This window comes from Agelaius tricolor, unplaced genomic scaffold (genome assembly GCF_023055355.1).
Source record: "Agelaius tricolor isolate 1412-34295 unplaced genomic scaffold, bAgeTri1.0.p SCAF_58, whole genome shotgun sequence".
In the NCBI taxonomy this organism is placed as follows: domain Eukaryota; kingdom Metazoa; phylum Chordata; class Aves; order Passeriformes; family Icteridae; genus Agelaius; species Agelaius tricolor.
This window is the reverse complement of record NW_027269318.1, coordinates 998,972-1,019,783: the sequence shown is the minus strand read 5'-3', so window position 1 is coordinate 1,019,783 and position 20,812 is coordinate 998,972. Positions and strand designations below refer to the sequence as shown.

The 20,812-nt window shown below is 58.0% G+C and overlaps 1 protein-coding gene across 1 annotated transcript in view; it reads right to left on the bottom strand.

Moving 5' to 3' along the window:
• Positions 1 to 20,627, bottom strand: part of NBEAL2 (neurobeachin like 2) — a 29,691-nt gene extending 9,064 nt beyond the window's left edge. Inside the window, 31 exon segments of the mRNA XM_071456332.1 lie at positions 289 to 448; positions 523 to 701; positions 774 to 1,088; positions 1,091 to 1,193; positions 1,330 to 1,424; positions 1,849 to 1,934; positions 2,091 to 2,250; positions 2,335 to 2,493; positions 2,615 to 2,759; positions 3,136 to 3,238; positions 3,312 to 3,471; positions 3,554 to 3,687; positions 4,106 to 4,277; positions 4,574 to 4,666; positions 4,777 to 4,859; positions 4,957 to 5,287; positions 5,369 to 5,488; positions 5,567 to 5,699; positions 5,789 to 6,360; positions 7,158 to 7,256; positions 7,378 to 7,461; positions 7,548 to 7,625; positions 8,232 to 8,338; positions 8,427 to 8,697; positions 9,897 to 9,982; positions 10,971 to 11,053; positions 11,127 to 11,455; positions 12,718 to 12,799; positions 14,115 to 14,267; positions 15,118 to 15,206; positions 20,497 to 20,627. Coding sequence (XP_071312433.1) covers positions 289 to 448; positions 523 to 701; positions 774 to 1,088; positions 1,091 to 1,193; positions 1,330 to 1,424; positions 1,849 to 1,934; positions 2,091 to 2,250; positions 2,335 to 2,493; positions 2,615 to 2,759; positions 3,136 to 3,238; positions 3,312 to 3,471; positions 3,554 to 3,687; positions 4,106 to 4,277; positions 4,574 to 4,666; positions 4,777 to 4,859; positions 4,957 to 5,287; positions 5,369 to 5,488; positions 5,567 to 5,699; positions 5,789 to 6,360; positions 7,158 to 7,256; positions 7,378 to 7,461; positions 7,548 to 7,625; positions 8,232 to 8,338; positions 8,427 to 8,697; positions 9,897 to 9,982; positions 10,971 to 11,053; positions 11,127 to 11,455; positions 12,718 to 12,799; positions 14,115 to 14,267; positions 15,118 to 15,206; positions 20,497 to 20,550 — 4,818 coding nt within the window. The 5' untranslated portion in view covers positions 20,551 to 20,627.
• Positions 20,628 to 20,812: the final 185 nt, after the last annotated feature.

Below are 20,812 nucleotides of genomic sequence, written 5' to 3'. Positions count from 1 at the left end.
AGGAACAGTTAAATTGAGAATTATGGCTTAGGATTAAGGTTTAATGATTAGGATTGGGGTTCAATTTATGATTACAAATAAGGCAGAGGTTATTTCCTAAAATTAGGATTAGGCTTTGATTTAAATCTAGGATTGAGGCCGAGGTTATTTCCTAAGGTTAGGATTAGGCTTTGATTTCAATTTAGGAATAAGTCTGAGGTTATGTTCAAGTTCTGCAGGTGGGGCTGGTTTTAGGGCCAGGGTTGACATGAGGGATTAGCAGAGGAATCCCTGCTCACTCCCACCCACCTTCTCACTCCACAGGGCCTGGTTGTTGTGTCCCTCGGAGAAGAGGAAATCCTGGAGCAGCCGCAGCAGCTTCAGGGCGTTGTGGGTGAGCCCGGGCAGCGTGGCCGGGCCCGACTCCTTCAGGTCGGTCAGCGCCGACTCCAGCATCATCTCCAGCAGGCTGTGGGACAGCAGCAGCAGCTCCAGAGGGTGCCCTTCCCTCAGGATCCACCCCGGCACACGGGAGGGCCTCACCTGCGCTTGATCTCGTCTGGGGGCCGCACCAGCTCGCAGGCTGTGCCCAGCTTGGTGAGCACGGAGAAGACCTGGCCCCGCTCCCTCCAGGCCGCCTCGTCCCAGCCCTCCACCCCGCGCCACGTCACCGAGAAGATGATGTTGGTCAGGAGGTTGCACAGCTCCTCCTCGGGGGTTTGCTGCCAGCGGAGAGCAAGGTGAGAGGTGCCCGCAGTGCCCCGGGATGGTGGGGACGAGGGTTTGGGGCTCACCTGGGGGTTGCTGGTGTTGGAGACGTTGTCGCTGGGCAGCACGTCCTGGTAGCTGCTCTCGTCCAGGACGTTGGACAGGCTGGAGCTCTTGCGCGCTCGCATTCCTGGGAAGGGCTTGAAGCTCTCCAGGGGTGAGGGGGTGCCGGGGCCGCTGGCCGGGGTCTGGGTGCCGCTCTCGGCCGTGGCCATGGAGCTGGTGCTGGCCAGGTCCAGCCCCAGGTCGAAGGGCGAGGTGGAGAAGGGGGACAGCGGGTGGTAGACGCCATCGAAGGTGGGACCGTCCCCAGGGTTGGAGGACGAGCGGCTGGCCCGGTCCGAGGAGTCAAAGGACTTGAAGTTGTAGGAGTGGAAGGACTTGGTGCGGCCGCTCGGGGAGATGGAGAGGTCGGAGAAGCCCTCGGAGAGCTCCTGGTCCGAGGCCTCGTATCCCAGTGGGAGGAAGACATCGAGCTCCTGGAGCTCGGCGGGCGGCGGGCTCGTCCCAGAGGGCTCGGAGAGGCGCAGCAGCTCCGGGCAGCCCGCGGGGCTCAGGCTGTGCTGGCGGCACTCGTAGGACTCCTTCACGTAGAGCTTGGTGAGCGTGTCCTGCCAGCCAGCCAGCCTGGCCAGCTGCTTCACCAGGTCCTGCTGCGCATAGATCAGGTGGAAGAGCTGCAGGAGAAGGAAAAGGAGATGGAAAATGAAGGACACTGGATGCTGCTGCCCCAGCTCTTCCTCTCCCAGGAACAGGAGCACCCCAGATCCTCCATAACCATCACGGGGTGCTGGAGCTGCACCATTTCCATGCTGGCTGATCCGTGTCACCACCATCCCCATGGCAACCATTTTTGGGCACAGCTGGGTGTCCAAGGAGCTCAGCCCCGGGGTGACACCTCTGTCCCCTCTCCCAGGAACAGGAGCACCCCAGATCCTCCAAAACCACCATGGGGTGCTGGAGCTGCACCATTTCCATGCTGGCTGATCCGTGTCACCACCATCCCCAAGGCCACCGTTTTTGGGCACAGCTTGGTGTCCAAGGAGCTCAGCCCCGGGGTGACACCTGTGTCACCTCCCTCTGTGTCCTGGCCCCGCTCACCTTGCGGCAGATGTCGAGTCGGATGCTCAGCTCAGCCCGGTGGGACAGGTACACCACGGCCACCAGGTCCTTGTAGTTGGGAGGGTCTGTGGACAAGGAGAGTCAGCACAGTGGTGGGACACTTCCTGCTGTCCCCAGAAGCCACCAAAGACCCAGCCCAGCTGAGCCTTGTGGGAAGCCACCAGCGATGATCCCATGGCACGTAGATGGGATGGTGGCCTGGTTTCTCAGGCACACGGTACCTGCCCCCAGGACCTGCTCCGAGAGGCAGCGGAAGAGCAGCATGGAGCCAGGAATGTCGCTGAGGTAGGAGATGAGCCCGTGGTACCCGATGTCCTTCAGCTTCAGGCGGCTCTTGATGCGCTCGGGGACCTTCTCGTACTTCAGCATCTTGTAGAGGACCTGGTGGGACAGCGACAGGAGGCAACCTGGCTGTGACATCCCTGCTGGGGGCAGCAGGAGGTGGGCGTTGGGGACCTGCCCTACCTTGAAGACCCTTTCCCTCACTTCATCCGAGAACCTCTTCTGCACCAGCAGGGAGAAGAGCAGCTCCACGTGGCCTGGCTCGAAGAGGAAGGCGAAGAGCTGCTCCTGGGCTGGGGAGCCCTTCAGCAGGCTGTGGATCACCTCCAGCGCCCCACACACCTGCAGGACACCTAGATGGTTGTCCACTGCCCTCTGAGTGTCCCACTGGGATCTCAATGGCTTCTCCCCAGCCCATGATTCGCTGAGGGGTTTGGGGACCACAGCGTGGCCGGTGACACACCTGCTGCTCATCCTGTGCCCCTGCCAGGTAGTTCAGCAGGCTCTGCATCTCCTCCCCAGAGAAGCTCCTGCAGAAGAAGTCCTTCACTAGGCTGAAAAGGGATGTCTGCACCGTCCTGATGTCATCGGTGGCCGTGGTCTTCTCCCTGGAGGTGTTGATCAACAGACACATGTGGGTATGTGTCCCTTGTCACCCACCACCCACTGCCAGCATCATCCCAAATCCAAACACAAAGCCCGAGGAGCTCCAGGGATCTCCTACCCCTGGGAACATGTCCACCCCACACATTTGGGTCTGCTTGTTGCAGGAGCCCCACACTCTTGGTGGCTGCTGGGGGTGGATTTTGGAGCTGGGCACAGGCTCAGGGATGGCACATGTGTGGTCCTGCACCCACCACAATGCTCCCACTCTGGTAGGAAGGATATTACCCCCCAAAAATGGTGTTTAGCCAAACCACAGCTCCCAGGGGTGAAGCCCACCCTGCCAGCATTCCAGGATTCCAGCCCTGTGGGGCAGCTGACCCGTAGTAGGTCCGGATGGAGTCCAGGATGAACTGCACCCCGTACTTCTTGCGGATGCGCTGCTTGTGGTCCTTGACCACGCTGGCCAGGTACTGGATGTGACCTGCAGGGGGAAGGTGTCAGGATCCCATGGAGCCAGCGTGGGATGGACATTCCCAGGCAGTTCCTGCTCCCACCTAAGCGCACGGCGAAGTCGCTGTTGCTCCAGATGCGGAAATCAAAGAGCAGGTGTTGGTAGAGGAGGTGCAGCAGGAACCCGCTGCCCTCAGAAGCCACCTGCTCCATGAGGATCTGCGAGGCCACCAAGGTGCTCATGTCCAGCAGCGTGCCAGGGACCTGTCACGGGTGACAGGGGACATCTTCCAGCCCCCTGGGAACAGCAAGGATGGTGGGATGGGGTTTTGGGAGCCTCCCAGACCTTGTGCAGCAGCGCTCCGATGATGGCCGGCCCGTGGCACTGCACCAGGCTCTCCTGGTTCACGGCGTGGTTCCGCAGGAAGTTCTTCACCAGCAGCAGGAAGGCGGCCACGCTGTTCCTCTCCAGCCTGCTCTCTGCAGGGCACCAGCACCTGTGAGCCCCAGGCCCACCCAAACCCCTGCCTGGAGATCCCACGCTGCTGTCTCTCCAAACTTTTCACCCTGTTCTCTCCTGCTTTCCCCAGATTTAAGGACATGGAAGTCTTTGCCACTTTCAGCTTGGGAATGAGCAGCTGGATGTCGGGAGAAAGCACATTCCACCCACGCCAAAGGTTCCTGGAGCCATCCTCACCTTCCCAGAACTGTTTGTTTGTGACTAACTGGGTCATAACAACATCCCAAGGGGTTCCTCCATTACCCTGTAACTCCTGGAGCCTCAGGCAAGACCTCTCCTGCCCGTGGTGGACACTGGCCAGGCCCAGGAACCCCTCCGTGGTCACCTCCAGCCACCCAAGCAGGACAGCTCCTGCTTCACATCCCCTGAACTCCTCACCTGAGGACTTTCCCAGCGGGATGAGCATGCCCTGGGCGTTCCTGGAGGACGTCAGCTCCGGCCCCACCAGGTCGTTGGTCTCCTGCTCATCCTCGGGCTCCTCCGTCTTGGACACCACTTGCTCGAGCAGGGGCAGGAGCACCCCCATCCCACCCACGCAGTTGACCACGTCCTGGGGGAGGGAGGGAGAGGCTTTGCTGGGTGGTGACAGCAGCATGGAGGAGGAGGAGGTCCATGGCACCTGGGGTCCCCAAAAGTCACCTGTTCCCCTGCACCACCCACAGTGCCCATCCTGGATAATGAGGACCCATGGGACAGATGGGGGTCATGGTGACCCAGAACCATGGGCAGAGTCCCTGCAGGGTCCAGGGGACCTCTGGGGGTCCTGCCCTGGGACTGTGCCCCAGGAGGGACCCCCTGCCTCCAGGCCATGGGCTGGACAGGTCACCCACCCTGTGCCCAGCCTACCTTGATGTCCCAGTTGACCACCTTGTGTCCTGTCAGCCTCCCGTCCAAGCTGTGGCTGGGGGAGAGGTCCAGGCAGATGTTGTTCCTGCAGGCCTGGAAGAGAACACCGTGGGAGCATCCTCATGCTCCTGGACATGTCCCTGGTGGCACAGGGTCCACCAGTGTTGTCGCTGTCCCCAGGGGGGTGGGACACCTCTCCTCACCTGGGGGGTGTAGTACAGCAAGAGTTTACTGCTGAGCTCCACCAAGTCCCCTTCCAGTGTGAACAGGGATGTGACATTTGGTCCTGGAGGAGAGGGCTGGGGTGAGCTGGGACATGGTGGAGGAGACCCCGGTCACCACCAGCACCCTGGGGACATCCTCCATGTCCCACCCTGACACACCTGCACAGAAGAGAGCCTTGACCTGGGCTTGCTGCAGAGCCTCACAGAAGATGGCCACGGAGCCCAGGTGACCCTCCAGCGAGGTGGGGCTGCCCCACTCCGTGTCCTGGCTTCCGGCCGCCGTGGTGGCCACCACCCCCTCCGTGGGCAGCTGGGTGGGGGTCCAAGAGTGGGGACCGAGGGTGGCAGGGACGGACTGGGAGCGTCCCAGCACAGGGTGCTGGGTGAAGACCAGCTCTGGCCCGTGGGGTGCCGGAGGGTGGCTGGCAGCCGTGGCGGCCGTCGTGGTGGTCCGGTGGCCCGCGGAGCCGATGCAGCAGGAGGTGAAGGACTGGGAGGGAGAAGGGATCACACTCAGCCCCCAGTGAGGCCATGCAGAAGGGTCTGGGTGGGTGCTGGGAGGATCCCCCACCTCGTGGAGGGAGGGGAAGCGGAGCTGTGCCGTTTTCCGCAGGTGTCCATCAGCGTAGATGCTGACGATGTTCTGACCGAAGGGCCGGCGGCCGGCCACGTGGACGATGTCAACACAGTGCTGGGGGGACAGAGAGGGACATCAGGGCATTGAGGTGTCCCTGCTGGGGACAGGGACGGGGATGGGGGTGATCCTCACCCAAGCAGAGTCGTTGAAGGGAAACTCGGGCAGTGCCACCGTCATGTAATCCTTCTTGGTGCACACGGCCACCACCAGCACGCCGCCCGCGGTGAAGAACGCCTCAAAGCCCGTCCCGCCCGCCGTGAAGAAGCTGGTGGAGAAAAACATAGAGAAAACCACGGTGGGGATGGTGCTGCTGCCCCTCCCCACCCTCACCTCACCCCCTCCAGCGAGCATCACCTGTAGAGCTGCCTCCTCTTCGGCCTTGCCGGCGGCTCCGGCTCCTCCTCGCTCAGGCACAGCCAGGCGTGGAAGGCGAAGGCGCTGCCGGGCCACTTCTGGATGGTGGGCACCATGATCCCGGCCATGCCGGGGCTCAGGTCGAAGCTCTGCAGTGCCCGGGGAGGCCCCTCGCCCCTGGCCATGCCGGACAGCGCCCGGATGACCGGAGCCACGTAGGGATGAGGGCCCCGGCCCCGCTCGCGCCGCAGCAGCCGCAGGAGCTGCCGCAGCTCCCCAGGCCGGATGGAGAGGCTGCCCAAGGAGCGCAGCAGCTCCAGCAGGTTTTGGGAGCAGGCGCTGGGAAGAGCTGGCTCGGTGGCCAAGGCAGCCAGCAGGGAGCCCACCATGCCTGCCTTGACGCAGGTGAGGCGGCTGGGCAGGGAGGCCTCGCAGAGGCGCCGCAGCCACGCCGACAGGAACAGCTGGAGATCCCGGCACTCCAGCGCCGGCAGCCAGGCCAGCAGCATCAGCAGGGGCTGCTCGTTGCAGATGGGACGCACTGGGAAGGAGCTGTGGTCACCCTCCACTGCCTGCAGGGACATGAGAGGGGGTTGGTGCAGCTCCAGTGCTTGGAGAGGAATGGATCCATCCCAGGCAGAGACCTTGTGTAGGCCCTTGTGCATCCAGAATGCTGGAGACTCCCATGCAGCCAGAGTTCGGGGACCCCAGACAGCAAGGGGTCTCATGGGTCAAAGACCTTGGAGACCCTTGTGCATCAAGTATGTCAGAGACCTTTACGCATCAATCCTTTTGGAGATCTTCTGCATGAAGAATCCTGGAGACTCCATGCATCAAGAATCTTAGGTACCTCCATGCATCAAGGATCTTGGAGATCCTCATGGATTAAGGGTCTTGGAGACTCCCATGCATTAACAGTTTTGGAGATACTGCACATCCAGAATTTTGGGGACTCCAAGCATCTTGGAGACCTCCATGTATCAAGGATCTTGGAGGCCCTCATGCACCAAACATTCTAAAGATTCTTGTGCATCCAGAATCTCGGAGCATTAAGAATCTCTGTGCATGGAGTGTCTTGGAGGCCTCCACGAATCAAGGATCTCAGAGACTCTCATGCATGAAGCACCTTGGAGACCCTCCTGTGTCCAGCAGTACCAGAGTGAGCAGTTCCACATCCAAAAGGGCTCAAAACTCCCAAACCCAAGCACAACTCCGAGTGAAAGATGGACCCAGGACCCGCTGGGAGGAAGCTGCTGAGAAACCAGCAGAGTGGAGAGGATGGGGGGGGCTCAGAATGGGGGGCTGAGATCCACAGGAACCCCCAGTGCTGAGAGCTTTGCCCAGAGTCAGGAAAAGTGGGAATGCTCACCATGTTGAGGAGCTCCTGGAGCAGATGCTGGGTGGGCTGGCCCTGGCTCCTCAACACCTCGTAGAGGTGGGCGTAGCCGATGCGCTCCTTGAACACCTCCTGGAGGCACAGGGACAGTGTGAGCTGTCACCTCGGGCTGAGCCACCTCAACCCGGGTGAAAAATACCCAAATCCCTCTGGTTTTGGGGTGTCCTCCTCAGGGGAGGTCCCCCCTGCCCACCTTGGCTGAGGGCGAGTTGCTCATGATGGCTGTGAGCACCCTGAGGGCGTGGACAGCGATGGCGTCGGAGCTGCTGGCACTGACCTGAGGGACATGGGAATGGAGGAGCTGCTGGGACGTGGGAATGAGGGGACACAGCCCACCAGGGGTGGTGCCTGGGTCATGGGTACCTGCTGGAGTCCATCCCCGTTCCGCGTGGGAACCTCGTCCCGGGCTTCACCCGCCTCCCGCGAGCTGCCGAGGTAGAGCTGTGGGACACGGGTGGGCATGGGACACTGGGAGGGGTTCTGCAGGGTCCCCACCCCAGGGATGTGTCCCAGGATCGTTCAGAGCCAGGAATGGTGAGGATGGAGATGGAGGTGCACAATCCTGGTGTCCCCAAAAGGGACACATCACCCTGTCCCATGGTCATTTAGAATTGGGAAGGGTAAGGATGGAGATGAAGGTACCCAACCCTGGTGTCACCAAATGACTGTCCCAGGGTCATTTAAAGAGGAAATGGCGAACAAGGGAGGGAGGAAGAGAAGGGAGGGAAGGAGGGAAGGAAGGAGGGAAGGAAGGAGGGAAGGAAGGAGGGAAGGAAGGAAGGAAGGAAGGAAGGAAGGAAGGAAGGAAGGAAGGAAGGAAGGAAGGAAGGAAGGAAGGAAGGAAGAGGGTGAGGATGGAGATGAATGTGTCCAAAATTGGTGCCACTCTAGCCCAGGTTTGTTTATCATCAGGAAGGTGATAAGGATGGAGATGAGGATGGGGATGAGGAAGGAGGATGGACATGAGGATGGAGGAGGGAGATGAGGACAGGGTTGAGGATGAGGAACAGGGGACAGGGATGAGGACACTGAGGTGCCACCCCCTACCTTGCTGTTCTGGAGCAGGCGGATGATGTGCTCGAAGCAGTTGTTGCTGAGGAACACGGCCTGGAGCACCGGCCGGTCCTGGCAGCTCAGCATGGCCGGGATGGCATCTACAGACAGACAGACAGACAGCCAGCCTGGCTCAGCCCCATCCCATCCCACCCCACATCCCCAAACCCCACCCTGCTCCCAACCTACCCAGCATGAGCACCCGCAGGGCGATGAGGCCGCCGCCGGCCGCCGCGGGCAGGTGGGAGTTGAGCACCCTGAAGAATCCGTCCAGGAGGCTCCGCAGGGACACGGGGCCGGCGCCGGGGCTGGAGCCGTGCAGGACGTGCACCGCGGCCACCACGGAGCGCAGCGTCACCTCCAGCAGCGCGGGGGACAGGGCGGCGCCGCTGCCACCCCGCTGCAGCACCCCCAGCAGCACCTCCAGAGCCGCGGGCGTGATGGCCTCGAGCGCGTTGGGCTGCGGGGTCGGGAACAGGCGGGAATTCCGTCACCCGTGGGACTGAGCCCTGCACTGATCCCGGTGTTTATTGACCCCGGGACCTCCAGCGCTGCAGATTTTACCCTGGGGGTGTGAATTGCTTTAAAACCACTTTTGGAATTATTGATTGAATTGATTTTTGGTTGCTGCGGAAGTTAAAACTGATTTTGGGTCCAAATTTTTAATCCAAGGATTTTCCAGCTTCCAGCCCAGAGGTGAACTGAAGGTGAAGCAGCAGCTTCAGCTTAAAAGCTCTCCATAACTTAATTATTTAATTAATTTTAATATTTTAATGTAATAGTCCAAGAAAATATTTTAATTCAGTAATTTAATTATTATATTTAACTATTTCATACTTAAGTTTAAATGAAGTTAAAGTATTACAAAGTTTTAAATATATTTAAATATAAAGTTTTAAAAATACTTAAGTTTAAAAAAGCCTCATTCAATACTTTAACTATTCAATAATTCAATTATTTAAATTATTGACATATTTTGCTTTATTTTGTTATTTACTTTATTTCATTAATTTTATTATTTAATTTACTTATTTAGTTTTATTTTATTATTTTATTTGTGCTATTTCATTCTTTAATTCCTAATTTAATAAGTATTTAAAATAATTTTATTTAATTCTTAATTATTTTGTCTTGTTTCATTATTTTGTTTTATTTTATTTTATTATTTATTTTAACACTTTAATTTTATTTAATTCTTAATTATTTTGTCTTGTTTTATTATTTTGCTTTATTTTATAATTTATTTTAATATTTTAATTTTATTTAATTTTTAATTATTTTGTCTTGTATTATTATTTTGTTTTATTTTATTTTCTTATTTATTTTAATACTTTAATTTTATTTAATTTTTAATTATTTTGTTTTGTTTTATTATTTTGTTTTATTTTATTTTATTTATTGTAATACTTCAATTTAGTTTTTCAATTTAATTACTTAATTTAACACTTCTGAAATCTGAATCTTTAATTTCTGAATCTTTAATTCAATTCTTCAATTTAATTACTTAATTTAACATTTCTGGGCTGATCCCACCGAATTCAAGGCTGGAATATTAAACAGGATTTTAAAAAGCTTTGGAAAATTCAGTGGTTTAATTCCAGCCTTGGAATGAACAAAACTTTGGGGTTTATCCCTGGAATGAGGGGCTCCCAAGGGTACCTTGGATCCGGAGAGGATGGCTCCAAAAAGATGGATAATCCGGAGCTGGATCGTTTCTGGGAGCTGCTTCCCGCCTTGGAAGCTCTCTGTGAGGATGAGGAGGGAAAGATTTCATCACAGGAGCAAACAGCAAAACAAAAAAAAAAACAACCAAAACCGAACAGAAAAAGGCCCTTTTCTAGCTAAAAATAGGGAAAAATAATTTTTTCACTGCAAAAAATAGGGAAAAATCCCTTTCCTACCCAAATCCACCCCATGGGGGTGCTGGACCCTGCTGGTGATGGAGAGGATGTGGATGCTCCAGGTTTTCCAGCTCTGGTTGTGCCAGGAACGGGGTTTTGGCCCCAAAAAAGGGGATTTCTGCCAAACTCGTGTTCAGCTGGGGGTTTATGGGGCGGAGTTCTAGGGGATTTTTGCCATAGTGCTGCCTCTAAAAGGGGATTTTTGGGGCTTCCCTGATAGAAATCCCCCTTTGTGTTGATTTTTGCGGGTTCTGCAGGTGGTGCTGGGCTTAATTCCTGCTCTGGGATCCTGTTCCTCTTCTCAGGGCATGGGAGCAGGTACAGGATCCTAAATTTCTGGGGCAGGCATAGGATAAGCTGGAACAGCATCCTATGTTTGCCTTGGAATCCTACAATAATCCTGAGATAGGTATAGGACAACCTGGAGCAGGGGTGGGATCCCATATCTGTGGGACAATACAGGATAACCTGGAGCAGGGGTGGGATCCCATATCTGTGGGATAAGCACAGGATAACCTGGAGCAGGGGTGGGATCCCATATCTGTGGGATAAGCACAGGATAACCTGGAGCGGGTGTGGGATCCCATATCTGTGGGATAAGCACAGGATAACCTGGAGCAGGGGTGGGATCCCATATCTGTGGGATAAGCACAGGATAACCTGGAGCAGATAAAGGATCCTTTAAGGTCCTTGGACCGATACCTGCCCCTGGATACAACATCCCTCCACGGATCCTATAAATATTCCCTGATCCCACCCCCCCCATCCCTGGACGCTCTCCCCACTTAGGGATCCCACACCAACCCTCCCCTTTCCCAAATCCCACTTTTACCTTGGAAAAAGGCACCGAACTCGGGGGGCAGCGGGGCGGGGGTGAACTTGTATTTGCTCTTCTCCTTGGCACTGATGGATTCCCTGGAAAGAGAGGGGTGAGGGGGGGATCCAGGACGGGGGAGGGATTTTGGGATGCAGTGGGGGGGTCCCTCACCCGCTCAGCTGCCGCCGCCAGGTCTGGTAGGGGTCGAGGAAGCACTCGCAGAGGTGCAGGGCGTGGAGCATCCCGTTCTCCAGCTGTGCCCGGCTCTCCAGCTGTGTCCCATTTTCCGGCCGTGTCCCCTTCTCCAGCTGTGTCCCCTTTTCCAGCTGTGCCCCATTTCCCCGGCTCTCCAGCTGTGTCCCATTTTCTGGCCGTGTCCCCTTCTCCAGCTGTGCCCCATTTTCCAGCTGTGCCCCATTTTCTGGCCGTGTCCCCTTTTCCAGCTGTGCCCCATTTTCCAGCTGTGCCCGGCTCTGCTCGTCCCCCGGGATGCTCCGCAGCTGCCGGGAAAGCCGAGCTTTAATCCCTGACACACTCCAAAAATGGCATGCAGTTTTTTCTTGGGGGGGAAAACTCCACTTTGTAGGGAGAATGGGATCATCAATCAATCAATCAATCAATCAACCAATCAACCAATCTACCAATCAGAGCCCAGAGCAGCACAAGCTGGGATGCACTGACCAATCAGCAACCAGAGTCACACAACCTCTAGGGCTGATGACCAATCAGAATCCAGAGCTGCAGTGACCAATCAGCACCTGGCTCTGCAAAGCTCTTGGCCAATCAGCACCAGAGTAGCACAAGCTGCGGACCCATGAACCAATCAAATTACAGAGCAACACAACCTGTACAGCTCTCGACCAATCAACATTGAGTCACACACGCTGTGGACTCACAGACCAATCAGCATCCAGAATCACAAAACCTAGAGATGCTGGCCAATCAAATCCCAGAGCAGCACAAGCTGTAGAGCTCTCAATCAATCAGCATCCAGAATCATACAATCTATGGTCTTGCTGACCAATCAGATCCAAGAGTAGCACGTCCTGTGGATTCCCTGACCAATCAGCATCCAGAATCACACAACCTATAGAGACACTGACCAATCAGAGCCCAGACTCACATAATGTGTGGATTCAATGACCAATCAGCGCTGAGCCCCTTCCCAGCCAATCAGGCCCCGCCCATTCCCATTCCCAGGACTGTTCCCACTCCCATGATTGTTCCTGTTCCTGTTCCCATTCCTGTCCCCATTGCCATTCCCATTCCCCTTCCCACTCTGCGTTCCCATTCCTGTGCCCATTCCCATGACTGTTCCCATTCCCATATATCCATTCCCATGACTGTTCCCATTCCCATACCCCTTCCCACTCCCTTTCCCATTCCTGTTCCCATTCCCGTTCCTGCTCCCATTCCCATTCCCCTTCCCATCCCATTCCTGCTCCTGCTCCCTCTCCCACTCCCATTCCTGTTCCCATTCCCCCTCCCTGTTCCTGTTCCCACTCCCATTTCCCCTCCCATTCCCGTTCCCATTCCCCCTCCCTCTTCCTGTTCCCACTCCCATTCCCATCTCTGTTCCCGCTCTCATTCCCATTCTCATTCCCATTCCCACTCCCACTCTCGTTCCCACTCCCACTCTCGTTCCCATTCCCATTCCCGTTCCCGCTCCCATTCCCGTTCCCGCTCCCATTCCCGTTCCCGCTCCCATTCCCGCTCCCATTCCCGTTCCCATTCCTGCTCCCATTCCCGCTCCCATTCCCACCTGGCTCCCGCAGAGCCGCAGCAGCCGCAGGACGTGCGGGAGGCAGCCGGGGCTCCTGTCGGGTTGGATGTTCTCTAGGTTCCTGGAACAGAAAACATCGGGAATTCACCTGCACAGCTGGGGGAGGAAATTTGGGAAGGGGAACAGGAAAATTCGGCGGGGAACAAAGTGTTTGGGGCAGGAAAAATGCCATAAAAATTTCTTATATTTTACACAATTTTTATTATATTACATTGTGTTATTAATTTTTGTTGTTGGAGATGTGATGCAGTTTGGGGGGAATGATGGAATTTTGGGGAGAAGAATTTGGGTTTCCTATTTGTATATTTTTATTATATTACATTATTTTATTTATTATTATATCCACGATTACTGTTAAATATATTAATTATTAATAATATTGATTATTTTCAAAAAATTTTCTTAGAGATATAATGCATTTCAGGGAGGATACTCCACTGGGAGGGAATGATGGAATTTTGGGGGGAATGGTGGTTTTAAATTATTATATTTTTATTTATATTACATTATTAAATATTATTATTATTAATAATAACGATTTTCTAATTATTATTTTTAGAGATGTGATGCACTTTTGGAGAGGCACTACATTGGAGGAATGACAATTTTGAGGGGCAATAACGTTATTTCTTAATTACTATATTTAAAAAATATTTTGTTATTTTGCATTATTATTATTAATAATGCAAACTATTTTATATTAATAATTATTATTAAACTAGAAAAATATATAAAATACAAATATTATATTAAAATATTTATATTTTTATATCAAATATTTATATTTTTATATCTATTATTAAGTTATTATTATTATATATTTTAAATATTTTGTTATTTTGCATTATTGTAATTACAGCTAGTATTATTACTACGATTATTATTATTATTATTACTATTAATATTACTACTATTAAATAATAATATTATTTTCACTGCTACTAATTTATTATTATTATTGTTGTTATAATTATAATATATTTATTTATATAATAATATTTATATAATATATATAAATATATAATATATTTTTATACTACTACTACTACTACTACTACTACTAATTATTATTATTATTATTATTAGTATTATTAGTATTATTAGTATTATATTTTGAAAATTTTGTAAAATTTTTAATGCACTTTAGAGGGGATGTTGTGATTTGGGGGGATCCCAGATTTCCCAGTGCGGTGACTCCCCTCAGGGAGGAATTCTATGGGATTTTTTTTGGGGTAGGGGCTGCACACCCCCAAAGCCACCCTGGGACAAACCAGGACCTGGGGGGGGGCATGGGACCCCCATCCCTGGGGCTGCTCCGTGCTGGGAAGCCGGGACCAGGAGGAAGAGGGGGGCCAGAGGGATTTGGGGTCACCCACCTGCAGATGATGATGAAGAACTTGAGCAGCAGCAGGGCCTGGCCCAGCCCCGTCCCCTGTGTCCCCAGGGCCACGCAGTGTCCCAGCCTCTGGCTCAGCACCTGCAGCACCTCCCGCGGCAGCGCCGGGATCTCGGAGCCCGGCTCCTCGGGCCTGGGTGGCACCGGGGCGCAGGATGTCACCCCGCTGTCCCCAGGGCCCCCGCCCGCCCGAGGCACCGGATGGCTCCGACCGCGGCGGGCGGATGAGGCACCACAACACCCACAGCGGCAGGGCTGGGGCCCCACACGGGGTTTGGGGACACCCGAGCGCTTTGGGGGGCACTCAGCGGTGCTGGGGTTGCTCAGGGGTGCGGGGGTCACCTACGGGGATCATTGAGGGGTGTTGGGATTATCCAGGGGTGCTGGGGACCACTCAGAGGGGTCACTCTGGGAGGTTGAGGGTCACCTACAGGGGTCACTCAGGGGTGCTGGGGTCACTTGGGGGTGTTGGGGGTCACTCAGTGGTGCTGGGGACCACTCAGAGGGGTCACTCGGGGGTGTTGGGATCAGCCAGGGGTACTGGGGGTCATCCAGTGTGGTCACTCAGGGGTGTTGGAGGTCATTCATGGGTGCTGGGGGTCGCCTATAGGGGTCATTCAGGGGTGCTGGGGTCATCCAGGGGTGGTGCTGGGGTCATCCAGGGGATCACTTGGGCAGGACATTTAGGGGTGCTGGGGTCACCCAGGGGGTGTTGGAGGCCACCCAGGATTGCTGGGGGTCGCTCAGAGGGGTCATCCATGGGTGCTGGGGTCATCCCAGGTGGGGTCACTCCAGGGTGTTTGAGGACACTCAGGAGTGTTTGGGGTCATGCAGGGCTCTTTGGGTCACTCAGGGCTGTTTGGGGTCACTCGGGAGTGTGTGGGGTCACTCAGGGCTGTTTGGGGTCACTCGGGAGTGTTTGGGGTCACTCAGGGCTGTTTGGGGTCACTCGGCAGGGTCACTGCAGGGTTTTGGGGTCCCACCTGCGGGGCTCCAGCGAGGGCAGGGCGATGACCCTCTCGAAGCTGGTGACGAAAGCCTCCAGCCACTGCTGCAGGTAGGACAGGTCCTTCTGCAAGGGAGGGCGGGGCTAGGGCCGGCAGCCAATCACGGCCCTCCATGGCCCCCACCCGCAGGGATTGGCCAATCACAGTCAGAGAAACCAGCCCCGCCCCACACACCCCTGGGAGCCTCTGACCAATCAGAACCAGGAACCGCACAACCTGTAAAGCCTCTGACCAACCAGAGCCCAGCACAGCATCACCTGCGGGCTCGCTGACCAATCAGCAGTCAGAGGCACAAAACCTGTGGAGGTGCTGAGCCAATCAGAGCCCAGCACAGCACAACCTGTGGAACTCACGGGCCAATCAGCTCGCAGAGCACCTGTCCCTGCAGCCAATCAGGGCACAGCGGGCCCTGCCCGGCCCAGCTGGGGTTGTGCAATGGGGACAGCAGTGACAGTGGGGACAGTGGGGATAGCAGGGACAGTGGGGACAGAGGGGACAGAGGGGACGGTGGGGACGGTGGGGGACAGCGGGGGACAGCGGGGGACAGCGGGGATTCACCCAGGCTGGGCACCCCAAGGTGCCCCCTCCAGGTGTCCCATGTTCCTGAGCACCTCATGGGGCACCTCGGGGTCACCCCCAGTCCCTGAGCACCCCAGTGTGGCACCTTTGGGGTGCCCTATGTCCCTCAGCACCCCACTGCTGCTCCTTGGGGTCACACAGAGCCCTGAGCACCCCAGGGTGGCACTTTTAGGGTCACCCCCATCCCTGAGCACCCTGTGCCGCCCTTTGGGGTCACTCACAGCCCTGGGCGCCCCAATGCATCAATGTGGGGTCACCCACGTTCCCTGTGCACCCCACTGCGGCACCCTGGGCACCCCCACGCCCCAGTGCAGCACCCTGGGGTCACCCCAATCCCTGAGCACCCCGAGTTCCCCATACCTGGGTTGTCCCCCCGTTCCCACGGGGACCGTCTCCCCTTTTCCGGGATCCCGCAGGCACCGCCACAACGGGGCGGGGGACCCCAGAATCCGCCTCCCCCGCGCTTCCCGCTCCACCCCGAGCGTCCCTCGGGACGAGCCGGGGGTGTCCCCATGTCCCCAGAGCCGGTACCTGTCCCTGGGGGTGGCCGTGGCCCTCCATGGCCCCGCAGCCGTGGGAGCGGCGCCGACGCAGCGGGGCCGGAACGGGCTGCGGGGAGGGGGTGCTTAGGGGGGCCCCCCCTTTTTGTCACCGCTGTCGCTTGTGCAAAGCCACCAAAGAAAAAGCCCCAGAGCTCTCAGGAAATGCCAAGTCACCCGCGGCCCCAACGGCGCTTCCTGCCCCGCTGCCGGCCCGGGGACACCGGCCCCGCTCGGGGACACCGGCCCCGCTTGGGGACACCGCGGTGCCACCGCCGCCCCCGTCCCTGCGCCCCCCGGGCGGCTCCGGGATGTCCCCGAGCCCGCGGCGGTGGCAGCACGAGGAGCTGCGTGGGTTCATCCCGAATTCCCTGCAAATCCAAACCCAAATCCTGCCCGAGCGCTGAGATTGCCCCGGAATTCCCGGGGCTCCCACCGGGAGCTGCAGCCCGGAATTCCCGGTGGGATCTCCCGGAGCCGCTGTCCCGGAATTCCCGGTGCGCTCACCTGGAGCTGCTGTTCCAAAACTCCCGGGGCGCCCACGCGGAGCTGCATCCCGAACCCGAATTCCCGCTGCGCCCACCGGAGCGGCGGTGCCGCGTTCCCGGTGTGCCCTCCCGAGGCCGCGGTCCCTCCCGGTGGCGGTGGCGGTGCCACCCCGCGGAGCTGTCGCAGCCGGTTCCCGGCTGGCAGAGCCGGTTCGGCCGCTTCGGGGCTCGGCCGGCGCGGAGCCGCCTGGGAGCGCCGGGAATCCGAGCCGGGAATCCGAACCGGGAATCCGAAGCGGAATCCAAATCAGGAATGCCCAACGGGAATCCGAACCGGGAATGCCGAACCGGGAATGTCGAACCGGGAATGCCGAACCGGGAATGCTGAACCGGGAATGTCCAACTGGGAATGCTCAGACCGGGATGCCCAGACCGGGAATGCCCAACCTGAATGCGGAATCGGGAATCCGAACCGGGAATGTCCAGCCCGGAATGCCCAGCCTGGAATCCAAACCGGGAATTCCCAGACCGAGAATGTCGAACCGAGAATCTGAACTGGGAATGCCAGACCGGGAATGCCCAACCGAGAATCTGAACCGGGAATGCCCAGCTGGGAATGTCGGACTGGGAATGCCCAGACCGGGAATCCGAACCAGGAATCTGAACCGGGAATACCCAGCCTGGAATCCGAACCGGGAATCTGAACGGGGAATCTGAACCGGGAATGCTGAACCGGGAATGCCCAGCCTGGAATCCAAACCGGGAATCTGAACGGGGAATCTGAACCAGGAATCTGAACCGGGAATGCCGAACCGGGAATGCCCAGCCGGCAGTGCCGCCCCTCCGCCGGGAGCCCCCAAAAAGCGACAATGACAAAGGCGCGGGGATGTCACCCCTGCACTGATCGCCACTGGTGACACCGCTGGGGTCACGCTCCCGCCCCCCCCGGAGGGCTGGGACAGCACGGCCACCCCTGGGGACAGCCCTGTCCCTGTCCCCTGTCCCTGCCAGGCCGGGGACAGCGGCTCTGTCCTGGTTTGAAGCCACCGCAGGCACCGCGGCCATGCCCGGGCCACCGGCTGGGGGGCGGCGACAGGGACACGGCCATCGAGTGACACTGCCATCGAGTGACACTGCCATCGAGTGACACTGCCATCGAGGGGACAGGGACACTGCCATCGAGTGACACTGCCATCAGGGGGACAGGGACAGTGCCATCGAGTGACACTGCCATCGAGTGACACTGCCATCGAGGGGACAGGGACACTGCCATCGAGTGACACTGCCATCAGGGGGACAGGGACAGTGCCATCGAGTGACACTGCCATCGAGTGACACTGCCATCAGGGGGACAGGGACACGGCCATCGAGTGACACTGCCATCGAGTGACACTGCCATTGAGGGGACAGGGACACGGCCATCGAGTGACACTGCCATCGAGGGGACAGGGACAGTGCCATCGAGTGACACTGCAATCAAGGGGACAGGGACAGTGCCATTGAGTGACACGGCCATCGAGAGGGCACCACTATCGAGGGTGACAGGGACAGTGCCATTGAGTGACACTGCAATCAAGGGGACACCACCATCGAGGGTGACAGGGACACTGCCATGGAGGGGACACTGCCATCACCTGGGCCATGTCCCCCCAGCCTTGTCCTCGCCAGGGCCTTGGGGACATGGCTGTGGCAAAGGCCACAGGGTTTTGCTGTGACCTGGCTGGGGAGGTGACGCCGGGGTCTGGCCCTGTCCCTGGTGCCTCGGAGGTGGCACGGCCACCCCGCTGGTGTGGCACAGTGAGCGGGACACCCCGACAAGTGGCACCTGTCCCCACACAACCGTGGGTGACACCTGTCCCCTGTGAGTGCCCTGGCAGCACGATGGGTCCCTGCAGGGCCATCAGACCCTGGTGGCACCACACGTGTCCCCATGGACAGTGTGACACACGTCCCTGCCACCACACACCCCCGATGGATGGCACCTGTCCCCATCCATGTCCCCTCTGTGACCACGGGCACCTGGCAGAGTGGCACCTGTCCCCACACAGCCACAGACAGCTGCATCAAGTGACACCTGTGCCACCAAGTGACACCTGTGCCCCTGACACACCTCAGCAATGGCACCTGTCCCCATATGGCCATGGTCACCTCAGTGATGTGGCACCTGTCCCCACACGGCCACCCTGACATTGTGGCACCTGTCCCCAGAGCACCACAGACACCTCAGTGGTATGGCACTTGTCCTTGCACTCCCACGGTCACCTCAGTGTCCCCACGGGACTACAGCCACCCTGACATTGTGGCACCTGTCCCCATGGCACCACGGCCACCCTGACATTGTGGCATCTGTCCCCAGAGCACCACAGACACCTCAGTGCTGTGGCACCTGTCCCTGTCCAACCACGGTCACCTCAGTGACCCCATGGCACTATGGTCACCCTGACAATGTGGCACTTGTCCCTGCACAACCACGGTCACCTCAGTGTCCCCACGGGACCACAGCCACTCTGACAATGTGGCACCTGTCCCTGCACAACCACAGACACTTCAGTGGGGTGGCACCTGTCCCCACACAGCCACAGCCCTGTGGCACCTGTCCCTGTCCAACCATGGCCACCTCAGTGACCCCACAGCACCAGGGCCACGCTGACCATGTGGCACCTGTCCCCACATGGCCACGGTCACCTCAGTGCTGTGGCACCTGTCCCCACACGGCCACCCCGCTGCAATGGCACCTGTCCCCACAGCACTACGGCCACCCTGACAATGTGGCACCTGTCCCCATGGCCACCCTGACAAGGTGATATCTGTCCCCACACAGCCCCCCGGATGCAGTGGCACTGTCCCCATGTCACCCCCCATATCCCCGCACGTGGCCCTGTCCCCCCAAGGTGGGGTGGCCCGGTTTTTGGGTGCAGAGGAGGGTCCCAGGTGACACTGCAGGGCCAGCTGAGGTGACAGGCCCCAGGGATGTCCCCAGCCCGGGCCACAGCGGGGTTTGGGGGAGCAGTTTCACCCCCAAACCCACCTGGGGGTGACACGGAGGGGGGGTGGTGACACTCGGGTGCCACCTCCCCTGCAGGACCCGCCCCCACCCGGGGTAATTAAGGACAAAACGACGCACGAGCGACTTTTGGGGGGTGGCGCGGGGGGGTCCCCACGCAGGGACCCCCTTGGGGACATCCCCAGCACCGGCACAGGGTCCCCAACCCCGCTCCCCCCCCCGGCCGAGCCCGCTGTCCCCACCCTGTCGCCGCTCCAATGTCACCGCGCACCTGTCGCCGGGCGGTGGCGCCGGCAGCGGGGGGGACACGGGGACCCCAAAAATCCTCCCGGGGTGACCCCAAACCGCCCCGGGGAGGGCTGGGAGGGGCGGGGGGACCCCAAATTCACCCGGGGAAGGGCGGAGCGGGCCGGGCGGGGGGGTCCCCGCGGGATGCGCTGTCCCCAGGGAGGGGACACGGGGGGCTGGGTGGCCTTGGGGACACCGCGGCGCGGGTGACAACGGCGGGTGCGGGGGGGACGCGGTGACAAACGGGGGGTGGCGCGGACACAACGCGGGGGGTGCGGGGTGTGACAGCGCAGGGGGGGATGCGACAAAGGGGGACAGCAGGGGATGGGGACAGGGACACGGGGGGGGTTGGGAAGGGAGGGGGCGCAGCCCGCGGGGGTGGGGGGGTCCCCGGTGGCGGTGCCCGGTGCCCGGTGGCGGTGCCCGATGGCCATGCCCGGGGCCGTGCCCGGCTCACCTTGGCGAAGTAGAGCATCCAGAGCTCGCAGAGGCGCTCCCGGGAAGAAGCCATGCCCGGGGCCGGCCCGGCTGGGAACGAGCGGCGGCTCCGCCCCCCCGGACCCCCCCTCCCGGTACCTCCCCCAGGTGTGGGGGGCGGGGACTCCCCCTCCCTCCCCTCCCCTCCACCTGCCGGGGCCGCTCCCCGCTCTCCGCTTCCCCTCCCTATTCCCGCATCCCCGCGCTCATCAATGGGGGGAGGAAGGCAAAGCCCCACCCCACCCCAAATAATTAACGCTAATTAGTGCAGCTGAGCCCTGCTCTCCATCGGAGAT